We start from the raw sequence: 27,703 nt of genomic DNA on the forward strand, positions 1-27,703 counted from the left end.
GCCCACGCAGCTCCTCTACTTAACACCCTTGGGTAGCATCCACCACCTACAGCTTGAAACACCGAGCTTCTCTGACTCAACATGTGAGACCCCGTGTGATCTGCCCCCGCCTCTCCCCTTAAAATCAGCAATCCAGAATTGATACCCTGCGACATCGCTTTTTCCCTGGGCTAATCCCTGTGTGCCCTTTGAGATTTGCCTTCCTCCTGGAAGCCTTCCCAGTAGCACCGTGGTTGTGTTGCTTGATGATAGAACATGGTGTGAGAAAGGAGACGGCGCCGTGGGGCAGTTTTGTCATTTTGTGAACGTCATTGAGCGTGCTCACAGAGACTAAGCTGACTGCGATGTCACCAGGTGATATCATCCTAGGGGCCGTTGTTGTACGTGTCACCGTGTGGCATTCCCACAGCCCTGTGCCTTCCATAGCACTGTACCACACCAATTGTTTGTGTTTCCTTTCTGCCCTCTGCCACCGGTTCTATGATTCTTTGAGGCCAGAGACTATTTAAAACGTCTTTAGCTTCCCAGTGCCTGCGTTTTAGTGTCCGCAGTAGGCTCGGTACACACATCCAGATGAATGAGAGTGAAACTGCAGGACGCCTGGGAGTCAGTGCAGCTTGCCTGGCTTGGCCACTGGAGGGCAGTGAATCACTCTTTCCTGATACTGCTCTGACTTCACCAAAGTTCTCTCTCCCCGGAGACGCGGACCACCATTCAACCAGTATTTGCTGAGCGCTGGGCTGGGCTGGGCACTGCTCTAGGCAGTAGGGTTAACAACCATGCAAAAAGCAGACAAATGTCATGCTTCCTAAGAGTTCTGGAATGAAAGCTTATAGCCCCCAAAAGAGTTGGACTAGAATATTCATAGCAACTTTTTCCCTAGAGAGAAGTTTGAAATGACCCTAATATCTAATAATAGAACAGATATTTGAGCCATAGACTAGCACTCAACAATAAGAGGGAATGCACCAGCAGTAAGTGCAGCAATCTGGAAGCGTCTCAGAAACCGGTGAGCCGAGCAGAAGCAGCCTCGTAGCACAAAAAGCACATGCTTCATGATGTTGTCTGTATGGAGCACAGAAACGGGCCAAGCTAACGTGGCTCCGGGAGTCAGAACAAGGGTTGCCTGTGATGGGAGATTGCCTGGGCCAGGAGAGCCAGGAGACTTCTCCAGGGCAATAGAAATGTTCTCTGTTTGGACTGGGACAGTTTCTTAATGCAGATGTAGACATATGGTAAAACACATCACTGCACAAAAGTGCAATTTACTGTATGTAAATTAGACCTTTAAAGAATCTCTTCCTGGGGTGGCAGGCATTTGGTGCAGCAGTTAAGTTGTCACTTGGAATGCCTGCATCTCATATTAGAGCCCTGGGTTCAAAGTGCTGGTTTCACCCCTGATTCAGCTTCCTGTTAATGCACACCCTGGGAGGCAGCAGGTGATAGCCCAAGTGCCTGGACTCCTGCTACCCACATGGGAGGCCTGGATAGAATTCCTGGCTCCTGGCTTCAGCCTCTGGCTGTCGTGGGCATTTGGGGGAATGAACCAGTAGATGGAAGATTCTCTGTCCATCTGTGTCTCTCTTTTCTCCGAGCCTACCTCTCTTTGCCTTTCAATTAACATGAAAATAAATAAAATTTAAAAAGAAGGGGGCAGCACTGTGGCGCAGTGGGTTAAGCTGCTGCCTGCAGCACTGGCATCCTATGTGGGTGCTGATCCAAGTCCCAGCTACTCCACTTCTGACCCAGCTCCCTGCTAATGTATCTGGGAAACCAGCAGAAGATGGCCCAAGTTTCTGGGCCCATGCCACCCATGTGGGAGACCCAAAAGAAGGTCTTGGCTTTGGCCTGGCCCCTCAACTGTTACAGCCTTTTGGGGAATGAACCAGTGGATGGAAGATTCTCTCTCTGTCTCTCTCTCTCTTTCTAACTCTGCCTTTTAAATAAATACATTTTTAAAAAATCCCTTTCTTATAGAGTTTAAATAGACAATATATTGAGGGGGACAAAAAGCTGCAGACAAAAGGTTTAGTAAGTTGTGGTAGGTGCTGGGAATGAAGACAAAGCCGGGAAAGGGGTGTGGATGAGCCATGGGGGCAAGGGTGATTTCAGCCCGGCTGGAGAGCAGGGTCATGCTGAGGAGATACACCAGAGCAGAGTGCTGAAGCCAGGGCGGGGGCAGCATGGAGCCCTGATAGGCAGCACTGTTTTCACAGAGAAGGCGTTGGGCTGCACACTGCCCGCAGCCGGGACCTGTTGCCTTACCCAGTGCTGTGGTGGATTGTGCTCTTCCTCGTGCCACATCCACTCTGCCTCTTCTTCCTGGTCTAGCTTGGTGTTGAGGCCAAAGAGGAAACTGACAAATTACCATGGTACCAGTGGGTTTTCCTTACTGTTCAAGAGGACAGTCCTTTATTGCTTTATAAAATGTGAACCTTACATTGGATATAACGTACATTTAGCAAAGTGTCCTGTGGTACAGGCACATCTCAACACATACCCCCAGAATAACCAGTGCCCATCTCAAGACACAGAGCATTTCGAGCCCTTCAGAACTCCCCCGTGTGCCTTCCAGGCCCTGTCCTTGTCCCCTGCTCCCCTGCCCCTGCGAGGGTAGCTGCCTTAGTGACTTGTGACACCTAAGTTGATTTCGCCTGTTTCTAGAGTCTACCTGACTGAGTCATTTGGAAAGCAGTGTGCGTTTTAATGCTGTTGGTCTGGAGGACATTGAGTAGTAGGGTTGATGCTGGGTTTTTAGTACCCACCCTATTTGGGACACTGATCCTGTCACCAAGACACCTCATCCATGGAAGCAGGCAGGTTCTTTTGATAAATGGTCAAAAAGATTTATTTTTTTCTTTTTCTGAGTTTACTTTTGTGATCACAAAGTATTATGTAAGGTATTCTTATGAATCTAGGTGTTTTTTATTTATTTTTTAAAGAGTTATTTATTTATTTGAAAGAGTTATACAGAGAGAGGAGGAGAGGCAATGGGGGGGGGTCTTCCATCGCTGGTTCCCTCCCCAGTTAGCTGCAATGGCTGGAGCTGCGCCAATTCCAAGCCAGGCAACAGGAGCCTCCTCCAGTCTCCCACATGGGTGTAGGGGCTGAAGGACTTGGGCCATCTTCCACTGCTTTCCCAGGCCATAGCAGAGAGCCTGATCAGAAGTAGAGCAACCAGGTCTTGAGCCAGCGCCCATATGGAATCCCAGCACTGCAGGCAGCAGCCTCATCCACCACACCACAGTACTGGCTCGCTCTAGGTGGTTTTTTAAAAAGACTTATTTATTTGAAAGGCTAGAGTTACAGCTTCCATCAGCTGATTTGCTCCCCAAATAGCTGCAGTATCTAGGGCTGGGCCAGGCCAAAACCAGGAGCCAGAAGCTCCCTCAGGTCTCCTACATGGGTGACAGGGACCCAAGTACTTGGGCCATCATCCACTGCCTTCCCAGACAAATAAGCAGGGAGCTTGATTGGAAGTGGAGCAGCTGGGACTTGAACCTGCACTCTTATGAGATACTGGTGTTACAGGCAGTGGTTTAACCTGCTGTACCAGAACGCCTGCCCCATGAATGTAGGAATTTTTTTTTTAAATAGTCGCATCAGGTAAACCGGAATAACAGAAAAGCCATCAGCTGAGATCTTCCAGGCCCCAGCAGTGAGACTGGATCCCTGTGACCCACGAGCCTGTGAAGTGTGGAAGTCGCCCTGGGGTCACAGACGGGCCCTGGGAGATGCCTGGAGCAGCTCGGAGATCAGTTACTCTCCTAGGCTGAGGCAAAGGCAGTTCTTCCCAAAGCTGTCGGGAGTGTTTAAAAGCATACATTACGCTGATTTCAGGCCGGGGACTCAGAGTTCCAGCAAAATAAACAGTTGATTGGGGCCGTCACTCAAGTGGATTTTATCAGCTAATAAATGGACATGTTCTTGTCAAGCCCAGAGTGGGCAATTTGATTTTTATAAAGAGCTTTTTGGGTTTTCTCCTTTCGGATGCTCTGCCTCTTAAAGATCGCCATAAAACATCCCTTTAAGTCTCATTCCCTCCAGGCCGAGGCTCTGCCATGACAACCACAGATGCTGCCCTCACCCGGGACCGTGCCACTGGTGTAGTTTCCCGTCCCAGCTTCAATTATGTGTTGAGTTTCCTCAAGTGGACGCTAATGTTCCTTCTGAACAGACTGTTTATGCCGAGTGAGGCCTGCAGAGAGATTCGCTCCCCCTCTCTCCGCCGCTTTCTGCTGGTGCAGGCAGCTCAGTTTTTGACTGAATCTGTGAATCGTATCCTCCCAGCAGGCAGAAAAACAACTGAACGCTCCCTCCTGCACTCCAAATGCTGGCGAACCATCCTGCTGTCAACAGAGCAAAGGGCTAGTGGGCAGAGCACAGCCCCCAGCCGCAACTCAGGGCCCCCAGATAGGGCCCACTGCCTTGTCTGCTGGTGCCTTGCCTGGACAGCTGAAGGTTTGGGATCGGTATAGTTTCTCAGTGTGACCCCTGCCAACTTGTGACCTCCTGTCGCTTCTCAGCTTTTCCTCCCAAGTCCAAAGGGCAGAAGTGGGAAGCTTGGAGAACGACTTATCTTTAAGGTACATCTTGGCATGGCAGGTGTGACAGATACCCAAATTATCAGTGACTTAAACAAATAGAGGTGTTTGTCCCTAGTGTAATAGCAATAATCATAATAGTGCCAGCTAACATTTAAAAGTTTTTTTAATGCCAGGCACTGTTGTTAGCACTTCTCATGTATTACTGTTTTAATCCTTACAATATCCTAAGACTCTGGTACTGATATTCCCACCTTAACAGATGAGGAATTGTGGCATGGAGGGTAACACCATCTGCCCAAAGTCACATGGCTTGTGAGTGACAAAGCCAGGAACTATGCTCCAGAGTCTGGGCTTAACCACGTCCTGTTCTGTCTAATAAAGCAACCATAGGCTTTGTGGTTGAAATGGCAGGTGCGCCAGGGCTGACATGCAGCTGTGTCCCCATTGTGCTTGGGGACCCAGGTTCTCTCTCGCTTGTTGCTCTGCAGCATGTGTCTCCCACTCCTGCGGGCGCTTCTATTGCTGTGATCTGGAACTGAGCATCCCCAAGTAGAAAAAGACCCTCCAGGTTCCTCTGGTGCTCTGCCTTCCTTTGGGAACTGTGTATGAGCTGTGAGATAACTTTGCCTTGAGCCATCCTTGTGGGTTTTGCTTTTTCCTGTTCACAAAGAGGGAGCTGCTGCCTCCGCTGGTTAGCACGAGTCACCTCGCTTGCTAATGAAGCAAGGCTGCCCCTTCCTGTACACTGGTAGGGCTCTAGCTGAGCCCCTGACCCATAGTCATAAAGGTGCAAATCCTCAGGGCTTTGTTGGTGCTTGTGCAGGTTGGAGGCAACCTGGGTGGGTGCCTGTCCCTGTAGAGGGGAATGGATATGTCACGTGTGGTGCGGGCACTCCATGTGGCAAGAACTAGAGGCATGTAGAGTAACATGGATGTGATCTGAAGCAAAAAGAATACAGGCGGTTCTGAGCTGGCGGTTAAAACCCAGTATCATTTAACTGAATTAATAATAAATGTAATATTAAATGATATTATTGTATGTAATAATTATATATATATATATATATCCCCAAAATCACTACATAATAAATGTTTAAGGTAGGAAAATGATACTTCTCAGAAGAGTGTTATAAAAGTGTGATTTCTCAAATTTATATTACCTGATTTTAATTAGCTTCTGCAAGCTAATTTTATAAAATCTTCTTTCTTCTTTTTTGGTCATAAAAGGCAAATTTAGTCAATTGTGACTCCTTTTTTTCTAAAATAATGTGCATTTTTTCTGACTGAAAATTATGCTTATTATAGAAATTTTGAAAATTCCAGTAAAGCCTAAGGAAAATAAAATCCTTTATCCCTGCCACCCGGGAAATAAACACTATAAGCCTTGTGATATATTTTCTTTCCTCTGTGCTTCTATAAACACATAAATATTGCCTGTTCAGTAGTTGAAAGTATACCGTAAATCATCTGTGCCTGCTCTCTCCCTTTAACACTGTCCCATGTCACTGCGCACTCCTAGCAAACACCTAAAACAACGGCAGCAGGCCTGTTGCGTGCCAGCCTCCGCGGTCAGCACTTTGTGTGCATTAACTGTGGCCATACGTCAGCTCAGACTGTTAGGTCATTTCCAGGATCATAGCTTTTCTGGCAAAGTACCCCACCTTCCCTAAAAAGGTTTTTTTATAGCCCTTGATGCCCATAAAAAACAGCTCTTTAAGCAGGATGAGAATCCAGGAATGTTTATGTTGTCACAAGGAGGTTCAGATATAGATTTTTTTTTTTTTTTTTTGACAGAGTGGACAGTGAGAGAGAAACAGAGAAAGATCTTCCTTTTTTGCCATTGGTTCACCCTCCAATGGCCACCGCTGCCGGCGCATCTTGCTGATCTGAAGCCAGGAGCCAGGTGCTTCTCCTGGTCTCCCATGTGGGTGCAAGGCCCAAGCACTTGGGCCATCCTCCACTGCCTTCCCGGGCCACAGCAGAGAGCTGGCCTGGAAGAGGGGCAACCAGGACAGAATCCGGCGCCCCGACCGGGACTAGAATTCGGGGTGCCGGCACCGCAAGGTGGAGGATTAGCCTAGTGAGCCTCGGCGCTGGCTTCAGATATAGATCTTAGTAATCATTCTCTTAAAGGGGTGGCTTCTGAATGCATCTGGTCCAACACTTGTGTCTGTGTAGCCCAAGGGGCTGCAATGACCTGTTTTCTTTCTTTCTTTTTTGTTTTTTAATAGTTTTTTCTTTATTTGAGAGGTAGAGTTACAGAGAGAAGGAGAGACAGAGAGAAATGTCTTCCATATACTGGTTCACTTCCCAAATGGCTACAATGGCTGGAGATGGGCTGATCCGAAGCCAGGAGCCAGGAGCTTCTTCTGGGTCTCCCATGTGGGCGCAGGGGCAAAACACGGGCCATCTTCCACTGCTATTGCAGGCCATAGCTCAGAGTGGGATCGGAAGAGGAGCAGCTGGGACATGAACCAGCGCCCATATGGGATGCTGGCACCGCAGGCCGAGGCTTAGCCCACTCACTATGCCATAGCGCTGGCCCCACTGACGTGTTTTCACAATAGGGCTTGCGGGTCCGAGGAGAAAAGCTGCCTTTGGCACGGATACATGGTGGCCTGTCTGGTTGGGCAGAGAGTGCTTTTCTTACTGCTGCACCTCTCTGCAGCGGGAGGGAAGTGTTTGCTGATGGCTAAGAAGCAAATATCACTGGCCTTTTCCTTCTGCAAGTTTCCTAAGAGCTTCTTATGTTCTCTCCCACTGAATCTCAGACTAGAACTGCTCTCTCCTGTTACTCAGCTTGGGGTTATGAGAAGCTGGTAGTCCTTTTTTGTGGAGGCCATGTGGGGAGCAGATGTTTAGCCTAGCGGTTAAGGCACCTGAGTATCCCACATCAGAGTGCCTGGGTTCAAATGCTTGCCTCCTGCTCCTGCCTCCAGCTTCCTGCCAATGCAAACCGGGGAGGCAGTGGTGATGGCCCAGGTAGTTGGGAGATCTGATTGCATTCCCAGTGCCAGGATTTGGCCCAGCCCCAGGTCTACCCCAGACATTGCAGATAAATTGGGGAATGAACCAGTGGATGGGAGTGCTTTCTCTCTCTCTCCCTCTCTCATATCACCCCATCCCCACCTCTCAAAAAAAAAAAAAAAATTATTGTAAAAGAAATTCTATGGCTAAATACAAGGAGTTTTCAAAAAGTTCATGGCAATGAGGCAGGGGGTGGGGGGCCTTCCATCTGCTGGTTCACTCCCCAATTGGCCGCAACGGCCGGAGCTGTGCCAATCGAAGCCAAGAACCAGGAGCTTCTTCTGGGTCTCCCACGTGGGTGCAGGGGCCTAAGGATTGGACCATCCTCCACTGCTTTCCCAGGTCATATCAGAGAGCTGGATTGGAAGTGGAGCAGCCTGGTCTCGAACTGGTGCCCATATGGGATGCTGGCGCTGCAGGCGGCAGTTTTACCTGCTACGCCACAGTGCTGGCCCCAGGTTGTCTCTTTTTTTTTTTTTTTTTTTTTTTTTTTTTTTTTTTTTTTGACAGGCAGAGTGGACAGAGAGAGACAGAAAGATCTTCCTTTTTCCGTTGGTTCACCCCACAATGGCCGCTGCGGCTGGCGCACTGCACTGATCTGAAGCCAGGAGCCAGGTGCTTCTCCTGGTCTCCCATGTGGGTGCAGAGCCCAAGCACTTGGGCCATCCTCCACTGCACTCCCTGGCCACAGCAGAGAGCTGGCCTGGAAGAGGAGCGACCGGGACAGAATCCGGCGCCCCAACTGGGACTAGAACCTGGTGTGCCAGTGCCGCAGATGGAGGATTAGCCTACTGAGCCGCGGCACTGGCCCAGCTTGTCTCTTAATTTCATTTTCCATGAGCCTTTGGAAGTACCCTCTTAAGTGTGGGAAATGCTGGAAAAACAAGCTTAAGTAGATTCACATAATGCTGAATTTCCTACAGCGTCTCCAATCATTTTGTATGCTGTGATCTTTGTGAATTTCCAAGATGTGGCCATGTAACATTTCTCAGCTATGTTGTTTGTCTATGAGTCTTATTTCTGGAGTACCTGCTGGGGTCGGTGCATTTCAGAACTCATCTTGGGAAACTGTCTTGGGGGAATTCAATTCCAGAGGCACCCACAGGCTTGGTTCATCCTCCTCCACGCACACTTGTGAGTGGCAAGGCCACAGGTCTGCCTTATCAGAATCGGGGGTTCTTTCTTTGAACGCCACCATGGGGCCTCTGATGCCAGCTGTTCTCACTGCATGGAAGCATCAGGGTGCTAGACAGCTCTCTGCACTTCTGAAGTCAGACTTCCCAGACCAGCACCAGGGAGCTGCGTGTGTAGCTCACTGGCGTTTTCTCAGACTGAGGACAGATGCAGAGCGCCCAGCCAGGACTGATGTGAGGAGGCACCCGTTCAGGCGCTCGAGAACTTGTGAGGTGGGACACGTTTGCCCACCCGACAGCGGGAGTGGGAGGGCAGGTGCTGGTCCCATGGCACTGGCTTAGCCTGCTTCTCCCTGGCCCTGAGGACCCTGTTGAAGACACTAGGCTCTGTTTTCTCTCTCCATTTTAGATAAGACCTCTGGACTCTCTTCACCTTTTGTTTTACAGAAGAGGATGTGGAGAACTTTGATGTGACCAACTTGTCTCAGGACATGCTGCGAAGCATCGAGGCCGACAGCTTCTGGTGCATGAGCAAGCTGCTGGACGGCATCCAGGTGCGCGTGGGCCCGGAGCCCTGCAGGCCTCTGCTTTCCTCATTTCTCTTCTGTGTCAGGCAGGACCGCCCGCCCCCAGGGTCTGCCCACCACACACATACGCACACACACTTCTGATCTGTCTCCGTGACTTTCATTAGCTTTACAGTTTTCAAACAGCCATGGCCCTGTGTGTGCCGGCTTTGCCAATGGAATGAATTCCCCCTGGGCACCCCAAGCCATGTGGGTTTGCTTCCACAGCACAGTGGAACGCTCCATTAGGCTTTCCCTTCATTCCCCACAGAACATTGGCACTGGCTTTGGAAAGACAGCTTTTGCTTTTAAACATGTTTCAGTGAGCTTGAGGGACAGTGGCACAGCAGGGAGTCCCTGCTCACCCTGGCTCTGTATCGTTTGCAGGATAACTACACCTTTGCACAGCCAGGGATCCAGAAGAAAGTCAAGGCACTGGAAGAGCTTGTCAGCCGGATCGATGGTAGGTTCTGGGCGGTTCTCCTGCCCTTGCCCGGTAGCATTCCGACATGATCCAGCTCCTTTCCCAGCCATGGCCCTCTCTCTCCAGTGCACTCACTGCTGGGGCAGCTCCAGTGTCCCGCGTCTCAGGAAAGGGAGCTGAGAACTCTGCTGCCATGTCAGCTTCTTTCCCCTGGTGCTCCGCATCTGAGTTGCAGCCGTTCTGCTTCAGCACCTCTCCACAGTTCACCCTCCTGCCTCTCTCTAGCCATGGCTCTGGCCCAGCCATCCCTAGGTTTCTGCAGTTTGCTCTGAGAACGACTTACTGTTGGCTCCCTTGGTGGGGCCCCGTGCAAGCCTGGGCCAGTGCATCCCTCACCCCAGCCCAGTACAGGTGTGTTCTGCCCTCTCCTGGGTGCTGAGCTGGCTGCCAGTGGGAGGAGGCGGTGGTTTTGCCCACTTTCTGCCCTATCCTTGTTTTTTCTTCCCTTACATATACCTAATAAATAAAGGCACAGAGATTCAGGAATATGGACTTCCTTTATCATTAAAAGAGTTGTTTGTTTATTTATTTGAAAAGCATAGTAACAGAAAGAGAGAGAGAAAAAAAAAAATCTTCCATCTGCTGGTTCACTCCCCAAATAGCTACAATAGCCAGGGCTGGGCCAGGCTGAAGCCAGGATCTAGGAACTCCATCTCGATCTCCCACATGGATGGCATGAGCCCAAGCACTTGGGCCATCTTCCACTGCCTTACCAGGTACATTAGCAAGAAGGATTGGAAATGGAGCATATAGGACTCGAACTGGCACTCTGATATGGAATGCCAGCATCGTAGGAGGCTGCTTAACCTGCTGTGCCACAACACCGCCCCTTTTTAAATGGATGTATCCATTTAAATGGATGTATCCTTATTGGTTTTGGCATTAGAGAAGTAATACTCAGACTTGCTCATTCCAAAAATTAAAACAATTCAAAAAAGCACAAAATAAGTAGACATCCTCTCCCCCTCCTTAAATTACTTTATTTATTTTAATATTTGACAGGCAGAGTGGACAGTGAGAGAGAGAGACAGAGAGGAAGGTCTTCCTTTGCCATTGGTTCACCCTCCAATGGCTGCTGTGGCAGGCGTGCTGCGGCCAGCGCACCGCGCTGATCCGTAGTCAGGAGCCAGGTGCTTCTCCTGGTCTTCCATGCTGGTGCAGGGCCCAAGGACTTGGGCCATCTTCCACTGCACTCCCGGGCCACAGCAGAGAGCTAGCCTGGAAGAGGGGCAACCAGGACAGAATCCGGTGCCCCGACCGGGACTAGAACCTGGTGTGCCGGCGCCGCAGGCAGAGGATTAGCCTATTGAGCTGTGGCGCCGGCCCCTTCCTTAAATTCTACTCACCAGAAGTAGTCGTTGTTAGTAGTTCTTTCAAGAAATTTATTAAATATTTACCACACGCCAGGTGCTGCTGTATTTACTTATATTTTCTCATTTTATCCCCCGAGCTCACAGAGGTATGAACACTTGTCCCCATTTTCTAGGCTAGGAAACTGAGGAGGACAGTGACTAAGTGAACATTGATTGGGGGGCTGGCACATAGAATGGTAGTCAGGCTTGTTTTGGCTTGCTGCAGAAGCGCTCACAGACCCCAAGTGGCGGGGGTTGGCAGGCAGCTGGTTCCTGTGGCTACAGGGAAACACATGGCAGTGATCACGCAGTGCATCCATGTCGGGATGGCAGGCAGCTGGTTCCTGTGGCTACTGGGAAACACACGGCAGTGATCACGCAGTGCGTCCATGACGGGGGATGGCAGGCAGCTGGTTCCTGTGGCTACAGGGAAACACACGGCAGTGATCATGCAGTGCGTCCACGCAGGAGACTGCCCTTGAGTGCAGCCAGTGGTTCAGGCCCTGCCAGCTGCCATCTCAGGGGTGCTGCAGAGGAGTCCACACCGTGCGAGGATGACCAAGGTGCCCTCAACCCTCTTTCCCAGTCTGGCTCTTCTGATGAGTAATAGGTCAGGCAGCTGCGCGGACCTTCCGTCTCCTGCTCTGTGGCCAGAGCAGGCCGTGAAGGAAGACGAGCACCCAGAAGTCACTGTGCGATGATGTGTTGTGCTCTATGCGGTGTCACTGCGAGGGGTGGACTCAAACGTGAAGGATGCAGTTGCCTGTTTGCTTCTCTGTGTCTGGGGGGTGAAGAAATGGAAACTGCCCTTTAGATTCCTGTGGTCCTCCAGGGTCAGAGCCCCTAGTCTGTGCCTGTGGGACCAACGATGCTTCCTGTTTCAGAGCAGGTGCATAACCACTTCAGGAGGTACGAGGTCGAATACCTGCAGTTCGCCTTTCGCTGGATGAACAACTTGCTGATGCGGGAGCTTCCCCTTCGCTGCACCATCCGCCTGTGGGACACTTACCAGGTACCAAGAGACCCATGCCCCCTCCCTCCAGGCTTAACTGCCTGCCCCGCCGTGCAGTGAGCGGCACAGGCCTTCCCCACCACCTCCTTTCTGCCTCCGTGTCTGCTGTAGCCTTGCAGGCAGGGCCCCGGGTGGATCTTTTCAGGCCCCTGTTTGTCCAACCTTGAAGCAGGTCGTGCTGCTCTCCCACCGTCCAGAAGGCCTGGAGCGAGAGGCCCAGAGCTGGCTCCTTATCAGGGCTTAGAGGCTGTCTCTTTTTTTTCTTCCCAGTCTGAGCCAGAAGGGTTCTCTCATTTTCATCTCTACGTGTGTGCAGCCTTCTTGATCAAGTGGAGGAAAGAGATCCTGGATGAGGAGGACTTTCAGGTGAGCAGCCAGGGAGCTTGGCCTGGGCTGGGGAGAAGTGCCAGAATGGGAGTTGGTCCCTGAGTGGGCAGACAGACCAAAGGTACTGCAGTAGGTGCCCAGCTAGGAGTAGGAAGACAGGAGGGGTGCTCGGAAGAGGTTGCCCCTCCCAGTGGGGTTGTCCCTGTGAAAAGGGTCTTTGTGCAGGAAAGGCCACAGAGTGACTGGGCAAGCCTCCGAGGTCTGTCATTCATTCAACAAGCATTTCTGGAGTCCCCGCTGTGTGCTAGGCATGGCGAAGGCGCAGGATGTCCTGAGAAGTCCGAGTCTCTGTTCTCATAGAGCTGACGTGCTGGTTGGGGAGGAAGCATGTGATAAACAAAAGCATAGTAAACAGTATGTTTTAAAATGCCAGAAAGTGGTAAGAAAAAAGGAATGTTTCCAAGTAGAACTGGGTAAAGGGATGACTAGGTGGCAGGAAGGGAGAGACTGCAATTTTGAATACAGTAGCCAGGATAGGCCCAATGAGAAGGTGACATTTGGGCAGGGGCTTGAGAGCCTTGGGACCTCTCAGGGAGGAGTTGGGGCCCAAGGATTGGCCAGTGCAGCACATGGCTGGGCCGAGGGAGCATGGTGGTGACCGGAGTGGCAGAGAGACATCAAAACCACTGCGAGGACTTTGGCTTTTACTCTGAGTGGAGTGGAACCCCAAGAGGGTCATGAACTGACCCGTTTTCAGAGGCTCGCTCTGGCGCCTGTGCAGGCAGTAGGGGTAGGGAAGGCGGGACAGAAACCACAAGGGACCGTCTTGTGGTCTGCTAGGTAGGACGTGGAGGGGGCACAGCAGGGGTGTGAGAAGCGCCAGGTGGGGGATCGACTTCGTACATAAAGGCAGCAGGATTTTCTGGTGAATGGAGCACGGAGCATGACAGAAGGGGATAGGGCTGTGGAGCGGTGGGTTAACGGGCGGGTTGGGAGTTCCGATGGCAGCAGTTTCTGTGTGAGGGGCCGTTAGCCAGCCAAATGGAGATGTGGACCGGACAGATAAAGCTGGTGAGTCTGGGGGTCAGCAGGGAGAGGTCTAGATTGGACACAGAAATTTAGGAGCCGTTGGCCAGGTGCTGGACATAAAGCCGGATTCTGAGTGAGGTCGCCAAGGAAGTGAGTGTGGACTGAGAGGAGAAACAGACCAAGGCCTGGCACACTCCTCCATCGAGAGGTCAGGGAGAAGAGGTGGGCTGCGCCTAGGAGGCCGGATGGGGTGACCAGTGAGACAGCAGCTTCCTGGAAGCCCTAGGTGAGGAGACTGGGGAAGGGCCTGCGTCAGGTGGGGAGAGGCGGGCAGCTGCTCGCGGGGGCGGCCAGTCTCCTCAGGTTCTGCAGTCAGAGGGAGACCAGCCTGAGGCCTTCCATACGGGGGCAGGCTTTGTACGTTTCTGAACTGAACGGGTTTTTTGTTTGTTTTTAATAAACGCATTTTTAAAAGATGTATTTATTTATTTAAAAGGCAAAGTTACAAAGAAGGAGAGACTCTAGAGAGAGAGAGATCTTCCATCCGCTGGTTCACTCCCCAAATGGTGACAATGGCTAGGGCTGAGCCATGCTGAAGCCAGGAGCCAGGAGCTTCTTCCAGGTCTCCCAGATGGGTGCAGGGCCCCAAGCACTTGGTCCATCTTCCGAAGCTTTTCCCTGGCACATTAGCAGGGAGCTGGATCAGAAGTGGAGCAGCCAGGACTTGAGTCAGTACCTACGTGGGATGCCGGCACTGCAGGTGGTGGCCTAACCCGCTGCGCCACAGCACTAGCCTTCAGGATATATTTCTTGTAGGAAAAAGAAAGCCAGAGAAGGCTGAACATTTTTCTGAGTTCTAACTAACGTAGGTGTTGTCAGGAGTGGCAGTGTCTCCGTGTGGTCCCCGAGCAGTGCCCTTCTGTAGCTGGTGTTAGGTGACGAGAGAACAGAAGCCCACCCAGCAGATGGAGGGAGACGGGACCTGTCACGCAAGGAAACGTCTTCCAGAAGAGTCAACATCAGAGAGGAGATGCTAGCCGTGGTGCCAAGGCCACAGGCTGCTGATTAAGAACCACAGCCTCTGCCAGCCGGCAGCGTTAGTGATGTCCTGAGATAAATGAGGACAGGGGCTGGGACGGCCGTGTGCCAGGTGAGCTATCAATCCTGATAATGCGCTGGAGGTGGGCAGGGTATGAGAGCGTGAGGTCTAATTGAGTTATCACGAGCCAGGCTGGGCGAGCCGTGTCAGAGCAGATAAGAGTGCTCCCTGCGTTGGCAGAGGGAGGTGGAGGCGAGTCCTGAAATGGCTTTCAGTGATTCAGTGTCCGCAGCGCAGAGGGCAAGACTCCATGACTTTAAGACAGTGTTCGTCATGGAGACATTACTGACCAGGTGACACATTCCTTACCTGACGGATTGGAGGTCTCAGCCGGGACCCAGAGGAGCCCGGGGCCTGCCGTGTGCTGTGTCAGTCTCGGTAATCCTGGCGCAGTGGTCTCACTCTGTTTTACACAGGACGGAACAGGCAGTTAGATGGGGTAACCTGCACATTCTCTCCCCCTACCCCCTGCCCCAGTTCTAAATTCTCTAAGTAGTCAAAGACTGTGTTGGGCCAGACAGGCAGTATCCTTTAGGGGACAGAATGATGGCAGAGGTGTGAGGACCAAGGCCGCGAGAGCGCTGTGTAGCGTCAGGAGCCACTGCGTGCACCTTTGCAGACAAAGTAGGCGTGTGCATCTTAACTGCTAAGGGGCCGCTTGCGACTAAATCGCTGCCAAGGAAGCTCTGGGAATGAGCACAAGTCTCTTAGAAAGCCAGCGTTTCCGGGCTAAAAGCTACAGTGAGTGACCTGGAGAAAAACTGGGTGAAGTGGTTATGGAAGTACAAGTGGGTGTCTGATCAGACCTGCCACCGTCAGCTTCAAAGAGCAGGGGTAAGAGCCACCTGTCCCTGCTGCCAGAGTGGGAGACTGTGCAAAATAGTCCAGTGTTCAATCACAGTGTTTGGAGCCAGAACGCCTTGGTCAAATCCCAGCCCTGCTGCTTTTCTATATATGCAACCTTAAGCAAGTAACTTGGCTCTCTGTGCCTCAGAGTTCTTGTCTGTAAAATGGGACAGTAATACCTACCTCCTACTCCTAGGGCTAGTATGAGGGTTAAACAAGTTAAAAGTTACCAGCGAGAAAAAAACGCAGCAGCAGATCCACCTGCCGAGTAGACAGCTGACCATGCAAAGACTGCCCAGAGCGGAGCGGATAGATGCTTGCTCATGTGGGAAGGCCAGAGTGTTGGACCCCTGGGCCCAAGTAGGGGGTCTCTAAGTTGTTAGCATCTTGCATGCTTGAGTGAGCCCACTGGGATCCAGGGCTGCCAAGTCCTAGGACCTGGGTGCGGGGCAGTGGCCGTGCAGGGGAGCGTGCAGCACCGAGTGTGTCGGGACACGAGCAGTAATGGGGGGAAACCTTCCCTGCTACAGGCAGCGTGGTCATGGTCAGGAAGGTGTCTGCCTGGGACGGGACCACCCCGTCATGTTCCCATGACCGCCTTGTTCAGTGGTGCGCCACCAGGGGAGTGAGCAGCCACTCCTCTTCCCCACGTGAGCCTGAGGAGGACTGTGTCTAGGTTGGAGGGACTCTGCCTCCCGTTAAGGCTTCCTGTTGCCCCCACAAGTCCTGGAAGAAGGAGGGAAGCCAAGGGACCTCAGGGGACCAAAGGTGGAGATGTGGCGGGGAGAGGCTGCCGTGGCTGCCTGGTGGAAGCCACACTGACGGCGAGCCCTTCCCAGCGCCTGCCCCCGGCCCGCACTCGGCCACGTGTCATCCGCCTGATGGCGAGGAAGAGATGGTAGAGCGTGGCCACCCCCGCGGAGCCCTGCAGAAGAGTTCTAACACAGAGGCAGCCGGAGCGGAGGCTCTGCAGGAGCTAGGCAGAGAGGACACAGCGCGCCAGGCGGGGCCAGCCAGGCCCCCTGCAGGGAAGGCCAGGGCAGGAGATGGGGTTTCTTCTGAAACACACAGGCGTTTTTGCCCCCTTCCTTGGTCCATCCACAGTGCCCATCGTTAAGCCTGGCCCAGCACTCTCTAGGCCTTGACCTACACTGCTTACTCTTTGGAGTAGGCTGAGGAGGGTGCCTTGTTCCCACCTCAGAAAGCCAGCAGAGTGCACAGGGGAGTGTCAGACATACACTCTGTTGTTGTTTAATTTATTTATTTGAAAGAGCGAGAGAGAGAGAGAGATCTTCCATCTGCTGGCTCTCTCCCCAAATGGCCACAACAGCCAGGTCTGGGCAGGCCAAAGCCGGGAGCCTGGAACACCACCCAGGTTCCCACGTAGGTGGCAGGGGTCCAGGCACTTGGCCGTCTTCGCTGCCTTCTCAGGCACATTCATGGATGCTGGGTTGGAAGTAAATCAGCCAGGCCTGGAGCTGGCGCTCCAGTATGGGATGCCAGCACCTCATGTGGTGGCTTAACCCACTGCACCACAGCATCAGCCTCCACTCCAGTGTTCAGTAACAGAAGTTTGGCATTAAGAGTGGACTTTCAGCCTCTCACCCTCTGGCCCAGGCTAACCCTGGAGTACCAGAAGAGACTGGCAGAACCCTGGAATCAGGTCACGGGGAAACATTTTTATTCCCGACAGCCTTCGGCAGAGTATACCATCAGAGCAGGTCACAGACGTCAGACTGAGGAAGACGTCCCACAGCAGGTTCATGTCAAACCCAGAAGGATGGCCCAGTGCCGAGAGCCCTCCGTGAGGGGGAAGGAGCAGCGGCCACCCCCAGAACTATACCCAAGAGTGGTTGGGGGAAGGGAAGCAGGCTTCAGTGTGTGCTTAGAGGCCCGTAGGCTCCCAGCCAGAAAGCATGCCGGAAACTGGTCTGGAAGAAAGGGCCCCGCAGGAGGCCTGGAAGCTGTCTCCCTCCAGGTGGTGATCCAGGAGCAGTGTGCACCTGAGCACGGACTCGGGCGCCGCAGTCTCGGAAGCCGTCCTGGGGAAGCAGCCCTGTGAGAGCACGTGGTAGCCCATGAGGATGTCAGGGCAGTGCCGCCAGGGCGTCAGCGGCTCAGAGCTGGTTCTGAGAAGCACCTGCCAGGGCCCCTGAGTGCTCATAGCGTTCCTTTAAGTACCTAAAAGGGAAACGGCAGGGAGTGGGACCAGCTGAGGACCTCAAACCAGAGCGCCAAGTGGTCTCCAAATTCTTTGCTTCTGTCTTAGGGAAGATAAGTTTGGCGAGGTTCCCACTCCGAAGGTGTCTTTTGAGGACACAGGCTGGGGTTATTAAATGAAATAGTGCAGGCCCGTGGGATGGTCCGGGCCTGAATCACAAACTAAATGTAAATAATTCCCTTGAACCAGATGGCATCCACCCACGGCCTCTGCAGGGACTCCAGGGTGCGATGTGGAAGCGAGCCCAACCCCGTCTTTACAGACGTTTGCTGACTTGCCCGTTTACATCCTGCCGTAAGAGAGATTCACGGAGGACTGAAGCTCTTCAGCCCGGGTCAGGCTCAGGTGCAGGGAAGCGCTAGGGGCTCTGGCAGCGCTCTGATGGGACAGCTCGCCTGGTGCACTGAGTGCTTTGAGGCAGGGGGACACCCCAGTGAATGGACCCAGAAACTGACAGGCAGAGACGCATCTGTGAAAATGCACTGTGACCACAGGAAGTGTTGTGCTACTTGGCTGATTCTCAGAAGCAGAAGAGGTTTGTTGCATAGTGCTTATTTGACTAGGAAAGTATTTTTCATGCCTAAATACACTGTACACTTGCAAAGAATGTGTTCCAGCATTGTGCAGTGACTCCCCGTAAGTCTCATTCAATAGCAAGTGTTTGATATGGCCTTTTGCTGCTAATGATTACTCGCCCTGTCCTTGGTTGCACTGCCCTTGGCTCCAGGTAAAATTAATCGGCTCCTTCAGAGCGCCTCTTCTCTGACTCCTTTATTCCTCTGCTTTAGGCCCCCGCTTCTCTTCTCCCTCCAGGGCCTTCAGACAGTTCTTGGACAGTGTGTACTATGAAAAATCTATGCATGGATTTCAGTGTCTTTTTTGCACCAAATTAAATTTCATCTTTTAGTTCTATTTCCCACACGCTGTTTGAAGTACTTTCATAGAGGGGTGTGGTTATATGCACCGATTATTGGGTTGGCTCAGATTATTTGGGTTCCACTCCCAGCCCAGACTGTTCTGTGACCTTAGATGAGTTCCTTACTCTGTGTCCCTCAATTTCCTCATCTGTAAGATGGATTTAATAATATGCATCTCATGAGTTGATGTGAGGATTCAGTGAATGAATCCAAGTTATGTGTGAAGCATTAGAACTCCACCTGGCCTGTAGCAAGTGCTCAATGGACGGTCACTTCCCCTCTAAGAATCCCTGAGTTCTCCCCTGCCCCTCATTTCTAGCCCAGAGCATGCTCTAATGAGTTTCCCGTGCACCTTTTCCTTACTTAAAGAAAAGTCTTGGAGTAGGTGTTGTGGCGCAGTGGTTAAGACACTGATTGGGGGGCCGGCACTGTTGCACAGCGAGTAAAGCCACCACCTGCAGTGCCAGCATCCCACATGGGCACCGGTTCAAGTCCCGGCTGCTCCACTTCTGATCCAGCTCTCTGCTGTGCCCTGGGAAAGCAGTAGAAAATGGCCCAAGACACTGATGGTTTCACCTGTATCCCATATTGGAGTGCCTGGGATCGAGTCCCAACTCTGCTTCCAGTCCAGCTTGCTGCTGACGTTCACCCTGGGAGGCAACAGATGATGGCTCGAGTTCTGGGTCCCTGCCACCCACGTAGGAGATCCGAATGGTGCTCTGGGCTTCTGGCTTTGGCCTGGCCCAGCCCTGGCTGTTGCAGGCATTTGGGGAGTGAAACAGCTGATGGAGGGTCGATCTCTCTCTCCCTCTGTCTTTCAAAAATAATTTTTGAAAAGTAAAGTCTCTTTGCTTATTATGTAATATTGCTTCTTTCCTTTTGCCCCTTACCTAATTGTTTTCTTTTTTTGTTTGGGTTTTTCCCCACTCCTCACACAAGGCTCAGATTCCTCCTCTGCTGCCTTTCCTTTTCCTTTGCAGCGTGAGGTTTCCTGCAGGTCCCGGTGCCAGGCCCTTCTCTGGAAGGCCATTGTCCCTTTGCATTAATTAGGAACCGCTGCTTGGTGCTTACCCTACAAGCTGTCTTCTCCCAGCTAGTGTTTCCTCTGACTGCATGTCATGCTTAATGTTCCCACGAACTGGCTTTGTAGCCAGTCACCACCAGCCGTCCCTGCCCCAGGAGTGCCTCTGCTCTACCGCTAGGTTACTCCTGACCTTTGTCCCCCAGCCGTGGTCATTCAGTTTCTGCTCCATTCATTGGAGGGGATTAGGGTGGTGGGGATGCTGCAGTTCCCAGACACAGCCACATGGTGGCAGAGTGGCTCCTTAGAACTAAGCCTCACTTCCCTGGGGGAGTTGGAACACTAACTTGTCCAGGGGTGGAATTATTTGGAAGCTTCTGGGAGGTTTCTGTTGTGGGTAGAAGAGTTAGAAATTACAGGTAGTTCCCATCCTGGCAAATACTATTCCCTTCTAGAAGCTCAGCCCTGTGCTGGTTGTGTTTCTTACCAGTTAAACTCGTGTGTAGTAACCATTGTAGAAAAAGCAGAACATTCCAGTAAGCAAATGAGTTTGTTTTTGAAATGCTTTGCTTACTCTGTGTTTTATTTTCTGTATGTAAAGCTGTTGTCCTGAGAAGGGATCCGTAGACATCCAAGGGTGTCTGAAGTGTGGAAGCTAAGACCCCGGGGAGAGAGGCTGCCTGCCTCAGAACCTGCTCCCTGTGTGGGACCAGTCCCTTTTACAGGGATGCGGGCATTGGGGAAGGAAGCCGGAAGCAGAGGGCCCCGGGGTCAGGAAGCTCATGGGTGGGGAGGTGCGTTATATTCCAATGTCAACTTTTTTTGAAGTCAAGATAGAAATGGTGGTTCTCTTTAAAAAAAAAAAAAAAAAAAAAAGCAGCAGCAGCTTTGTGACAGACATAGGACAGAGGCCGAGGGCAGGCCGAAGGAGACCTGCTGGGTGAGGAGTGGGCGTTCCAGAGGTGTGTGGAGGGCTGAGCGAGCCCAGCACCTGGCTGAGGAAGTGGCCTTGATGGGTGACCTTCAGCAGCCGTGTGGGGAGGGGCCTTGCCCTGAGGGCCCAGGGAGGGAGCTGGCTGCTGGCACCCCAGTTCCCTTCTGCTTGTCCTCTTCCTGTGGGCTCACCTCTGTGTCCACAAAGGCGTTTGTTCCCAGGGGTCTGAGAGAAAGTGGTTGCAGTGAATAAAGCATGTGTTTGCTCAGAGTGGTCAGTGCTGGCGGGGACCCAGGAATATGGGCTTTTTTCTGGATGAACATTAAGTGCCTTTACAATTCGGTGCCCTTTGCCACAGTAATTTCATTTCTAGGAACTTAGCCCAAAGAAACAATCCAAGATATGGCTTTTTGCACAAAGATATTCATTATAATTTTATTAAGGTGAAAACCCAGAAATAATTAAGGGTTCAAAACAGGAAGATAATTATGGTCCACCTTACATCATGGAAAATTCTTTGGTCATTGAAATGTCTACAGGAGTATTTAATATTAGAGGAAATGTTCATGATAAATGCTAAATAGATTCAGAATTATGTAGAGAAAACCTAAAATGTCACATTCATTTTTTATTCTAATCTTCTTTTTAATAGGCTGTTTCCATGGAGCTGTTTAAGGGACATGGACTTTGAAAGCTGGAGAGAATTTTTGTCAGTAATTAAAATAAATTTTTGTTAGTAACCTTTTTTTTTTTTTTTTTCTTAATTTGAGAGGTAGAGTTACAGACAGTGAGAGGGAGAGACAAAGAGAAAGGTCTTCCATCTGCTGGGTCACTCCAAATGGCTGCAATGGCCGGAGCTGCACCAATCTGGAGCCAGGAGCCAGGAGTTTCTTCCAGGTCTCCCATGCGGGTGCAGGGGCCCAAGCACTTGGGCCATCCTCCACTGCCCTCCTAGGCCACATCAGAGAGCTGGACTGGAAGAGGAGCAACCGGGACTAGAACCCGGCACCCATATGGGATGCCAGCACTGCAGACAGAGGATTAATCTACTGCACCACAGCACCGGCCCCTAGTAACTTTAAAAAAGAAACAAAAAAAACCATGTATTTATTTGAGAGACAGAGTTCCCATTCACTGGTTCACTCCCAGACATCCACAATGGCTGACACTCAGCTGGCCAACGCTGGGAGTCAGGAACTCAATTCACGTCTCCCATGTGGGTGCAGGAACCCAATAGCTTGAGCCATCACTTCAGCTTGGCAGGAAGCTGGAGTCAGGAGCCAGAGGCCAGAATCAAACCCAGGCACTCAGAGGTGGGTGTGAACATCTTAACCACAAGGCCAGGTGTCCCCCCCGCCCCGCCGCCGCAATAGGATTTAGATAAGTAGAAGGGGGGAAAAAGTATTCCTAATGAAAGGACAGCAAAAATTAAACCATGCAGGTGCAGTAAATACAGCTGAAGTGGGCCTGGCTGGATGAGCTGGCCGGGCAGGTAGAGGCCAGCCTCTGGGGACCAGGCCAAGGGCAACCATGGGCTCTCTAGTGAAAAGCAAGATGTGGAGAAAGGTGTCAGATGCCAAGGGGTGTGTGCTGCAGTCTTATCAATAGGGAGCTTTTTAAAGTAACAAATGAAGTATTTAACAAAAAGGAAATGGTTGAGTAAGGGAGCGTATAGCACATGATGGACTAGTAGCATTAAGAATAATTTTTAAAATGTTTTGTTTCTTTACTTATTTATTTGAAAGGTCAAGAGACAGAAATGATCAGAAAGAGAGCTCCCGTCAAATGACTTTACTCCCCAAATGCCTGCAGTGACTGGCACTGGACTGGGCCAAAGCCAGGGGCGAGAGTTCAGTCCAGGTGTCCCACGTGGGTTCTGGGAAGCCAGCTACTTGAGCCATCACCTCCTGTCTCCCGGGGTCTGTGTTAGCACGAAGCTGGATGGGGGAGTGCAGCTGGGACTCAAATCCAGGTACTCCCGGTGTCTGCCCCAAGAATAATCATTTTTGAAGGCTGTTGTGGAAAAACATGAAAGTTGTAGTACCAAATGATGATTAAAGCACGTACAAAGTCAATAGTTACAATTATATCTATTGAAAGAAAGAATGCACATAAAAAGACTGAAAATAAATACTTGGAAATTAAGAGAGGTATGTTTGGATGACAAGAAATTCTTTTAAGAATCTTTATTGTTGGGGCAGGCATTGTGGCACAGCAGGGTAAGCCACTGCTTGGGATGCCCATATTCCTTCTCAGAGAATCTGGTTCAAGTCCTGGCTGCTCTGCTTCCAATCCAGCTTCCTGCTAATGCACCTGAGAGGCAGCAGATGATGGCCCAAGTGCTTGGGACCCTGCCGCCCATGTGGGAGACCCAGACTAAATTCCTGGCTCCTGGCTTTGGCCGGGCCCAGCCTTGTTGGCTGTTGTGCTTTGGGGAGTGAACCAGTGGATTGAAGATAGCTCGCTCACTCTCTCCCAATCTTTCTGTCTGTGCTATTTTTAAAGAGGCAGGTGTTAGTGAATCAGAGAACTGACCAAAGCATTCAGAGTGTTCCTGAGGCGAGCTAGAGCCTAGGGTGCCGAGGAAGAGGAGACCCTTTGGGAGCCTGAGCCAGCAGGCAGGGCCCCATGCCAGGCCTCGGTCTGCAGTGTGGGTTGGTGCGAAGTCCTTTCTCGTATTCCAGGGGCTGCTCATGCTGCTGCAGAACCTGCCCACGATACACTGGGGCAACGAAGAGATCGGGCTGCTGCTCGCCGAGGCCTACAGACTCAAGTACATGTTTGCCGACGCCCCCAATCACTACCGCCGATAGGTGCTGTCTCCCCCTGGGGACCCAGACTGCCCCATCACTGATGGCAATCTGATCACCGTGGCCACTGTGCGAGCCGCGGACCCCGGCCAGGAACCACTCGTGCTGTACAAAGCTCACACCCACCGCCCAGGTCTTAACTCGTTGGCATCCAGCACTCCATGTCTCTGGATGCATCTCTTGGACCACTGTCAGTATTCCACGCTGTGCGGATGGGCCCAGCTCTGGGAGAGGACTGAAGAGGAGGTACAGGGTTGTCTGCCCCTTCAAAACAAACTGGACAAAAGAAGGGGAAGGCTCAGGGTCCCCATTCACATTGTCCCTACGTGGGCTGGCTGTGTCTCTGCCTCCAGGCCCCAACTGATACTGTTGCTTTTTGTGACTTAGTTTGATTTGATCACAGGTCAAAAACACCTATGTTTTCAAGTCTCCCGGCCCTCATCCCTCTCCCTGGTTTCCTAGCCCTTCCCCTTCTGCCTAGTCTGAGCCAGTGAGGGGCAGCCTGCTAGGCTGTGGTTCCCAGAAGAGGGAGGCCGGCACCCCAGAGCTAGGAGTTCCATTTTTCCTTCCTCACCAGACGTCTGTGTGTGCGCACACGCCCTCTGCGTCTAGTTACGCGGATGAATTTCCACGTCCCCTCCAGCCCAACCGCCCCAGCTGGGAGGGGCCCTTGAGAAGGATCAGGGCAGGAGGGAGAAGGGGCTCTTTCCCTCTCAACCTTTTTCCATGATGACCCACTCCAAGATATTATGTGTAAATTGTGTTATTATGTATATGGGTAAAGATGTACAAATATATGTCCTCTTTGTAGCAGATATGATTTTATATTTATAATGTGCATCAACATGTGAACGCAGTGTAGGTCGCTGGCACAGAGGCAGGTGCCCGCGGGGCTGCCGCGCCCCCAGCTGGGTGTCAGGACGCCCTGCACCGAGGCGCCGCGGGGGTGCTGCCAGCCGGAGTGTGGCCGCGCCGGGGAGCCAGCACAGCCCTCCAAGCCTCAGTCTCTGTTTCTCTCCTCCCCTTCCTTCCCACCCATCCCAGGCCTTGCTGGAGCACCTGCCCTTCCCTCCCCCCCCCCCCCCACCGCAGCACACAGAGCCCCCCACCTGTCACCCCAGCAGCCTCGCCTAGAACAGACTGTGGGGGCAGAAGCCCTTTTTGCAAGTATTTGGTCCCTGCCCCTCCCTCAGAATCTGCGGAGCGCTTTCGACTTCACACGTTTAGGTCAGCATGGAATTCAGGGCAGAAGCTGTGGCTGACCAGTCAGTGCCAAGGCAAAGGCTGCCCCCTTGTCCCTGGGCTGGGGGCTCTTCTCAGAGAGCGACGTTCCATGTCCCCTGCCGCCGCCATCGCACCCCACACAGCTCGTGACCCCATTTGGTTTCTGGTGGTGGGAGGTTGGCCACCACCTGTCACCCTCCTGGAAGCCGAGCAGCATCCCAGTGGGCACCACCCTCGAGTCTCTTTGCCAATGGAGCCCGCCTCGCCCCCGCCCACAGCCCGCTGGGAAGGGTCAGGTCCTCCGGAGCTGTTTCTCAGGCGTTCTTTGTCCCCAACCCTCTTCCTCTGCCCGTCGGTGGGCCTCAGTAGTCCCCTCCACACAGCGGGAGGGCTGCAGCCCGCCCTCCCCACACCGACGAGAGACAGACACTTGTGTTCCCAAGTGGTGGTTTTATTTTTTTAGTTTTCATGTTTGTATGGGAAATTGTGGATAAAGTGAAAGAACTGTAAATAAATAGTGTATTTCCTCCTCTATCTGCTGCTTCCTCTCCCGCCAGTTCACATAACCTACGACCCCTGTGGTCTCCTTTTCTCGAGTTTTTCTTGTTCCTCCTGGTAAGTATGGGGCCAGGTTTCAGTCGGGCAAACAGGGCCTCAACCAGAGGATGCCAGCGGCCAGTCCGTGCGACGCCTGCTCGGCGAAGTGCGGGCCAGGGTCCCTCACCACTGACAGAGACGGCCTTGTGCGCCCTGCTGGAGATGAGCGCTTGGCACGGGCCATTTCCTTAGCGCGAAACAAACTTCTTCCTACTTCATTTTTCAAAGGGCTCATTTCTAAAGTTCTTTAATTTATTAATTTATTTGAAAGACAGACACAGCAATCTCTCATCCTCCGAGTCACTCCGCAACTGCCCACAATAACCCCAGACTGGGCCAGGCCAAAGCCAGGAGCCAGGAACTCAATCCGGGTCCTCCATGTGCGTGGCAGGGACCCAACCACTAGAGCCATCCCTGCTGCCTCCCAGGAAGCACGTGAGGAGGAAGCTGAAGTCGAGTGGAGCTGAGCCTCTAACCCGGGCACTCGGGCGGGCTGCAGGTGTCCCGAACAGTATCCCATCCGCTGTGCCAGACGCCTGCTCCCCCTGAGGCTCATTTAGGAGAGTTTCTTGGTTTCAGTTGTTAGGACCCAAATAAGGGTTAAATTCAGTCACGTGTCAGAAACCAAAAATAACAATGGCTTACACTGATGATGCTCAGAAGTGGAAAACCTAGGGCTGACGTGCTGATGTGATTCACACAGCCCTTGGGAGCCTGGCCGCCTGCCCCGGCATCCTTCCTCAGTCTTCGTGATCAGGATGGTAACTCCAGCTGCTTTTATACCCACTTTCCCAGCAACAGGATGGCTTAAAGAGGGGACCAAGAAGAAGGGGCAAATGCACCACCAGTGATTTTTTAAAAGATTTATTTGAAAGTTACAGAGAGAGAGAGACAGAGAGGTCTTCCATCCCCTGGTTCACTCCCCAAATGGCTGCAACACTAGAGCCAGGAGCTTCTTCCAGGTCTCCCACATGGATGCAGGAGACCAAGGGCTTGGGCCATCTTCCACTGCTTTCCCAGGCACATTCGCAAGAGAGCTGGGTGGGAAGTGGAACAGCCAGGACTCGAACTGGCACCCCTATGGCATTCCAGCATCGCAAGAGGTGGCTTCACCCACTATGCCACAACACCTGCCTGGAGAGACAGGTTTCCTATCCACTGGTTCGCTTTCCAAATCCCCACAACAGCCAGGATTGTGCCAGGCTGAAGCCAGGAGTCAGAAACTCCCATGGGGTTTCCCGTGTGGGTGGCAGGGACCCAAGTACATGAGCTGTCTGGGCACACTAGCAGCGAGTTGAAACAGAAGCTTGAAGTAGCCGGGACTCGAGCCAGGCATATTGATACGGGATGCAGACGTCCCAAGCAGCAGCGTAACCCCCTGTGCCTGCAGTGGCTGCCCCACTGCGGTGTTTGAAGGAAGGTGTGAGGACGCCGCCCTGTCGTGTTTCCTCCTGCAATGCACTGGGCAGTAGTCTCCAGTAGGTCACTGCAGGTTCCAAGGGGAGGTGCATTCCAGGCAGCCACATACACCACATACGCCCGGCTGAAAATGAGGGTTCTGTTACTGTGGGGGAAGAGGAAAACAGACGCGAGGGGGTGGGGAGCAGTGTTTCCAGTTGAAATCTGGGAAGACTGAACTTTCCTGGGGAAAGCTGACTTTGAAATGCAAGTGACTATTTGCAGGCGACATTGTAACTTAACCTTTGCCTTGAAACATGGACATTATTTCTACTTAACATTATCCGAGGCCACTAACTCCCTGAGGCTGAAAGTAACATGAGCTAGTCTTCATTAGCAAATTCGGCTTTGAAGTCGAGCGTTTTCTGAAATAGCGTTTGCTCACGACTGGACAGTTGATGAAATCTTTGAAACTAACTCCGGCATAGACTGGCCTGCACTGTGTCTGATATTTATGCAATCGCAATGTCTAAAGTTGTGCTTTAATAGGCCTGACCTCTGTTTTCATTCATCTGTGAAAAGAGTGGGCACTGATGTTCGAATTGTAACCTCTTCTGCTGCTCCAGGCAACAGCCTCTGGGCTGTGCATGTGTGAAGCTTTGAGGATCGGGGCAGGAACAGAGCCCCAGAAACTGAGCCCCTCATACCTCTCTCAGGACTTTGGGAAGCCGCCTACACACCCAGGTGATGACTTCAGGTCATGATGAAAAAGATGAGCTCCACGCCGAAGCACAGAGCACAGAGTCCATTGCCGTGAGCCCACACCCCGAGGAAGCCCACCCCCCTTATTTCAGCAAAAGCTGAGTAAGAAATCTTGAAAGCAAGGAGAGGCCGGCGCCGTGGCTTAACAGGCTAATCCTCCGCCTTGCGGCGCCGGCACACCGGGTTCTAGTCCCGGTTGGGGCGCCGGATTCTATCCCGGTTGCCCCTCTTCCAGGCCAGCTCTCTGCTGTGCCCCGGGAGTGCAGTGGAGGATGGCCTAAGTGCTTGGGCCCTGCACCCACATGGGAGACCAGGAGAAGCACCTGGCTCCTGCCTTCGGATCAGCGCGATGCGCCGGCCGCGGCGGCCATTGGAGGGTGAACCAGCAGCAAAAACG

General features: G+C 52.2%; 1 protein-coding gene across 3 annotated transcripts in view; it reads left to right on the forward strand.

Annotated features, from left to right (window-relative positions):
* The window catches only part of TBC1D22B (TBC1 domain family member 22B), an 80,877-nt gene extending 53,454 nt beyond the window's left edge, over nucleotides 1-27,423 (forward strand). For 2 of the 3 annotated variants that reach the window (XM_062186039.1, XM_062186040.1), the window contains 5 exons: nucleotides 9,155-9,261; nucleotides 9,661-9,736; nucleotides 11,994-12,121; nucleotides 12,392-12,487; nucleotides 23,200-27,423. In XM_062186039.1, the coding sequence (XP_062042023.1) occupies nucleotides 9,155-9,261; nucleotides 9,661-9,736; nucleotides 11,994-12,121; nucleotides 12,392-12,487; nucleotides 23,200-23,328 (536 nt within the window). In that variant the 3' untranslated portion in view covers nucleotides 23,329-27,423. Of the gene's footprint in view, nucleotides 1-9,154; nucleotides 9,262-9,660; nucleotides 9,737-11,993; nucleotides 12,122-12,391; nucleotides 12,488-21,167; nucleotides 21,244-23,199 lie in introns of those variants that run through there. The other variant, XM_062186041.1, reaches the window with a different exon arrangement.
* The last annotated feature ends 280 nt before the right edge of the window (nucleotides 27,424-27,703 follow it).

This window comes from Lepus europaeus, chromosome 3, assembly GCF_033115175.1.
Source record: "Lepus europaeus isolate LE1 chromosome 3, mLepTim1.pri, whole genome shotgun sequence".
Lineage (NCBI taxonomy): Eukaryota > Metazoa > Chordata > Mammalia > Lagomorpha > Leporidae > Lepus > Lepus europaeus.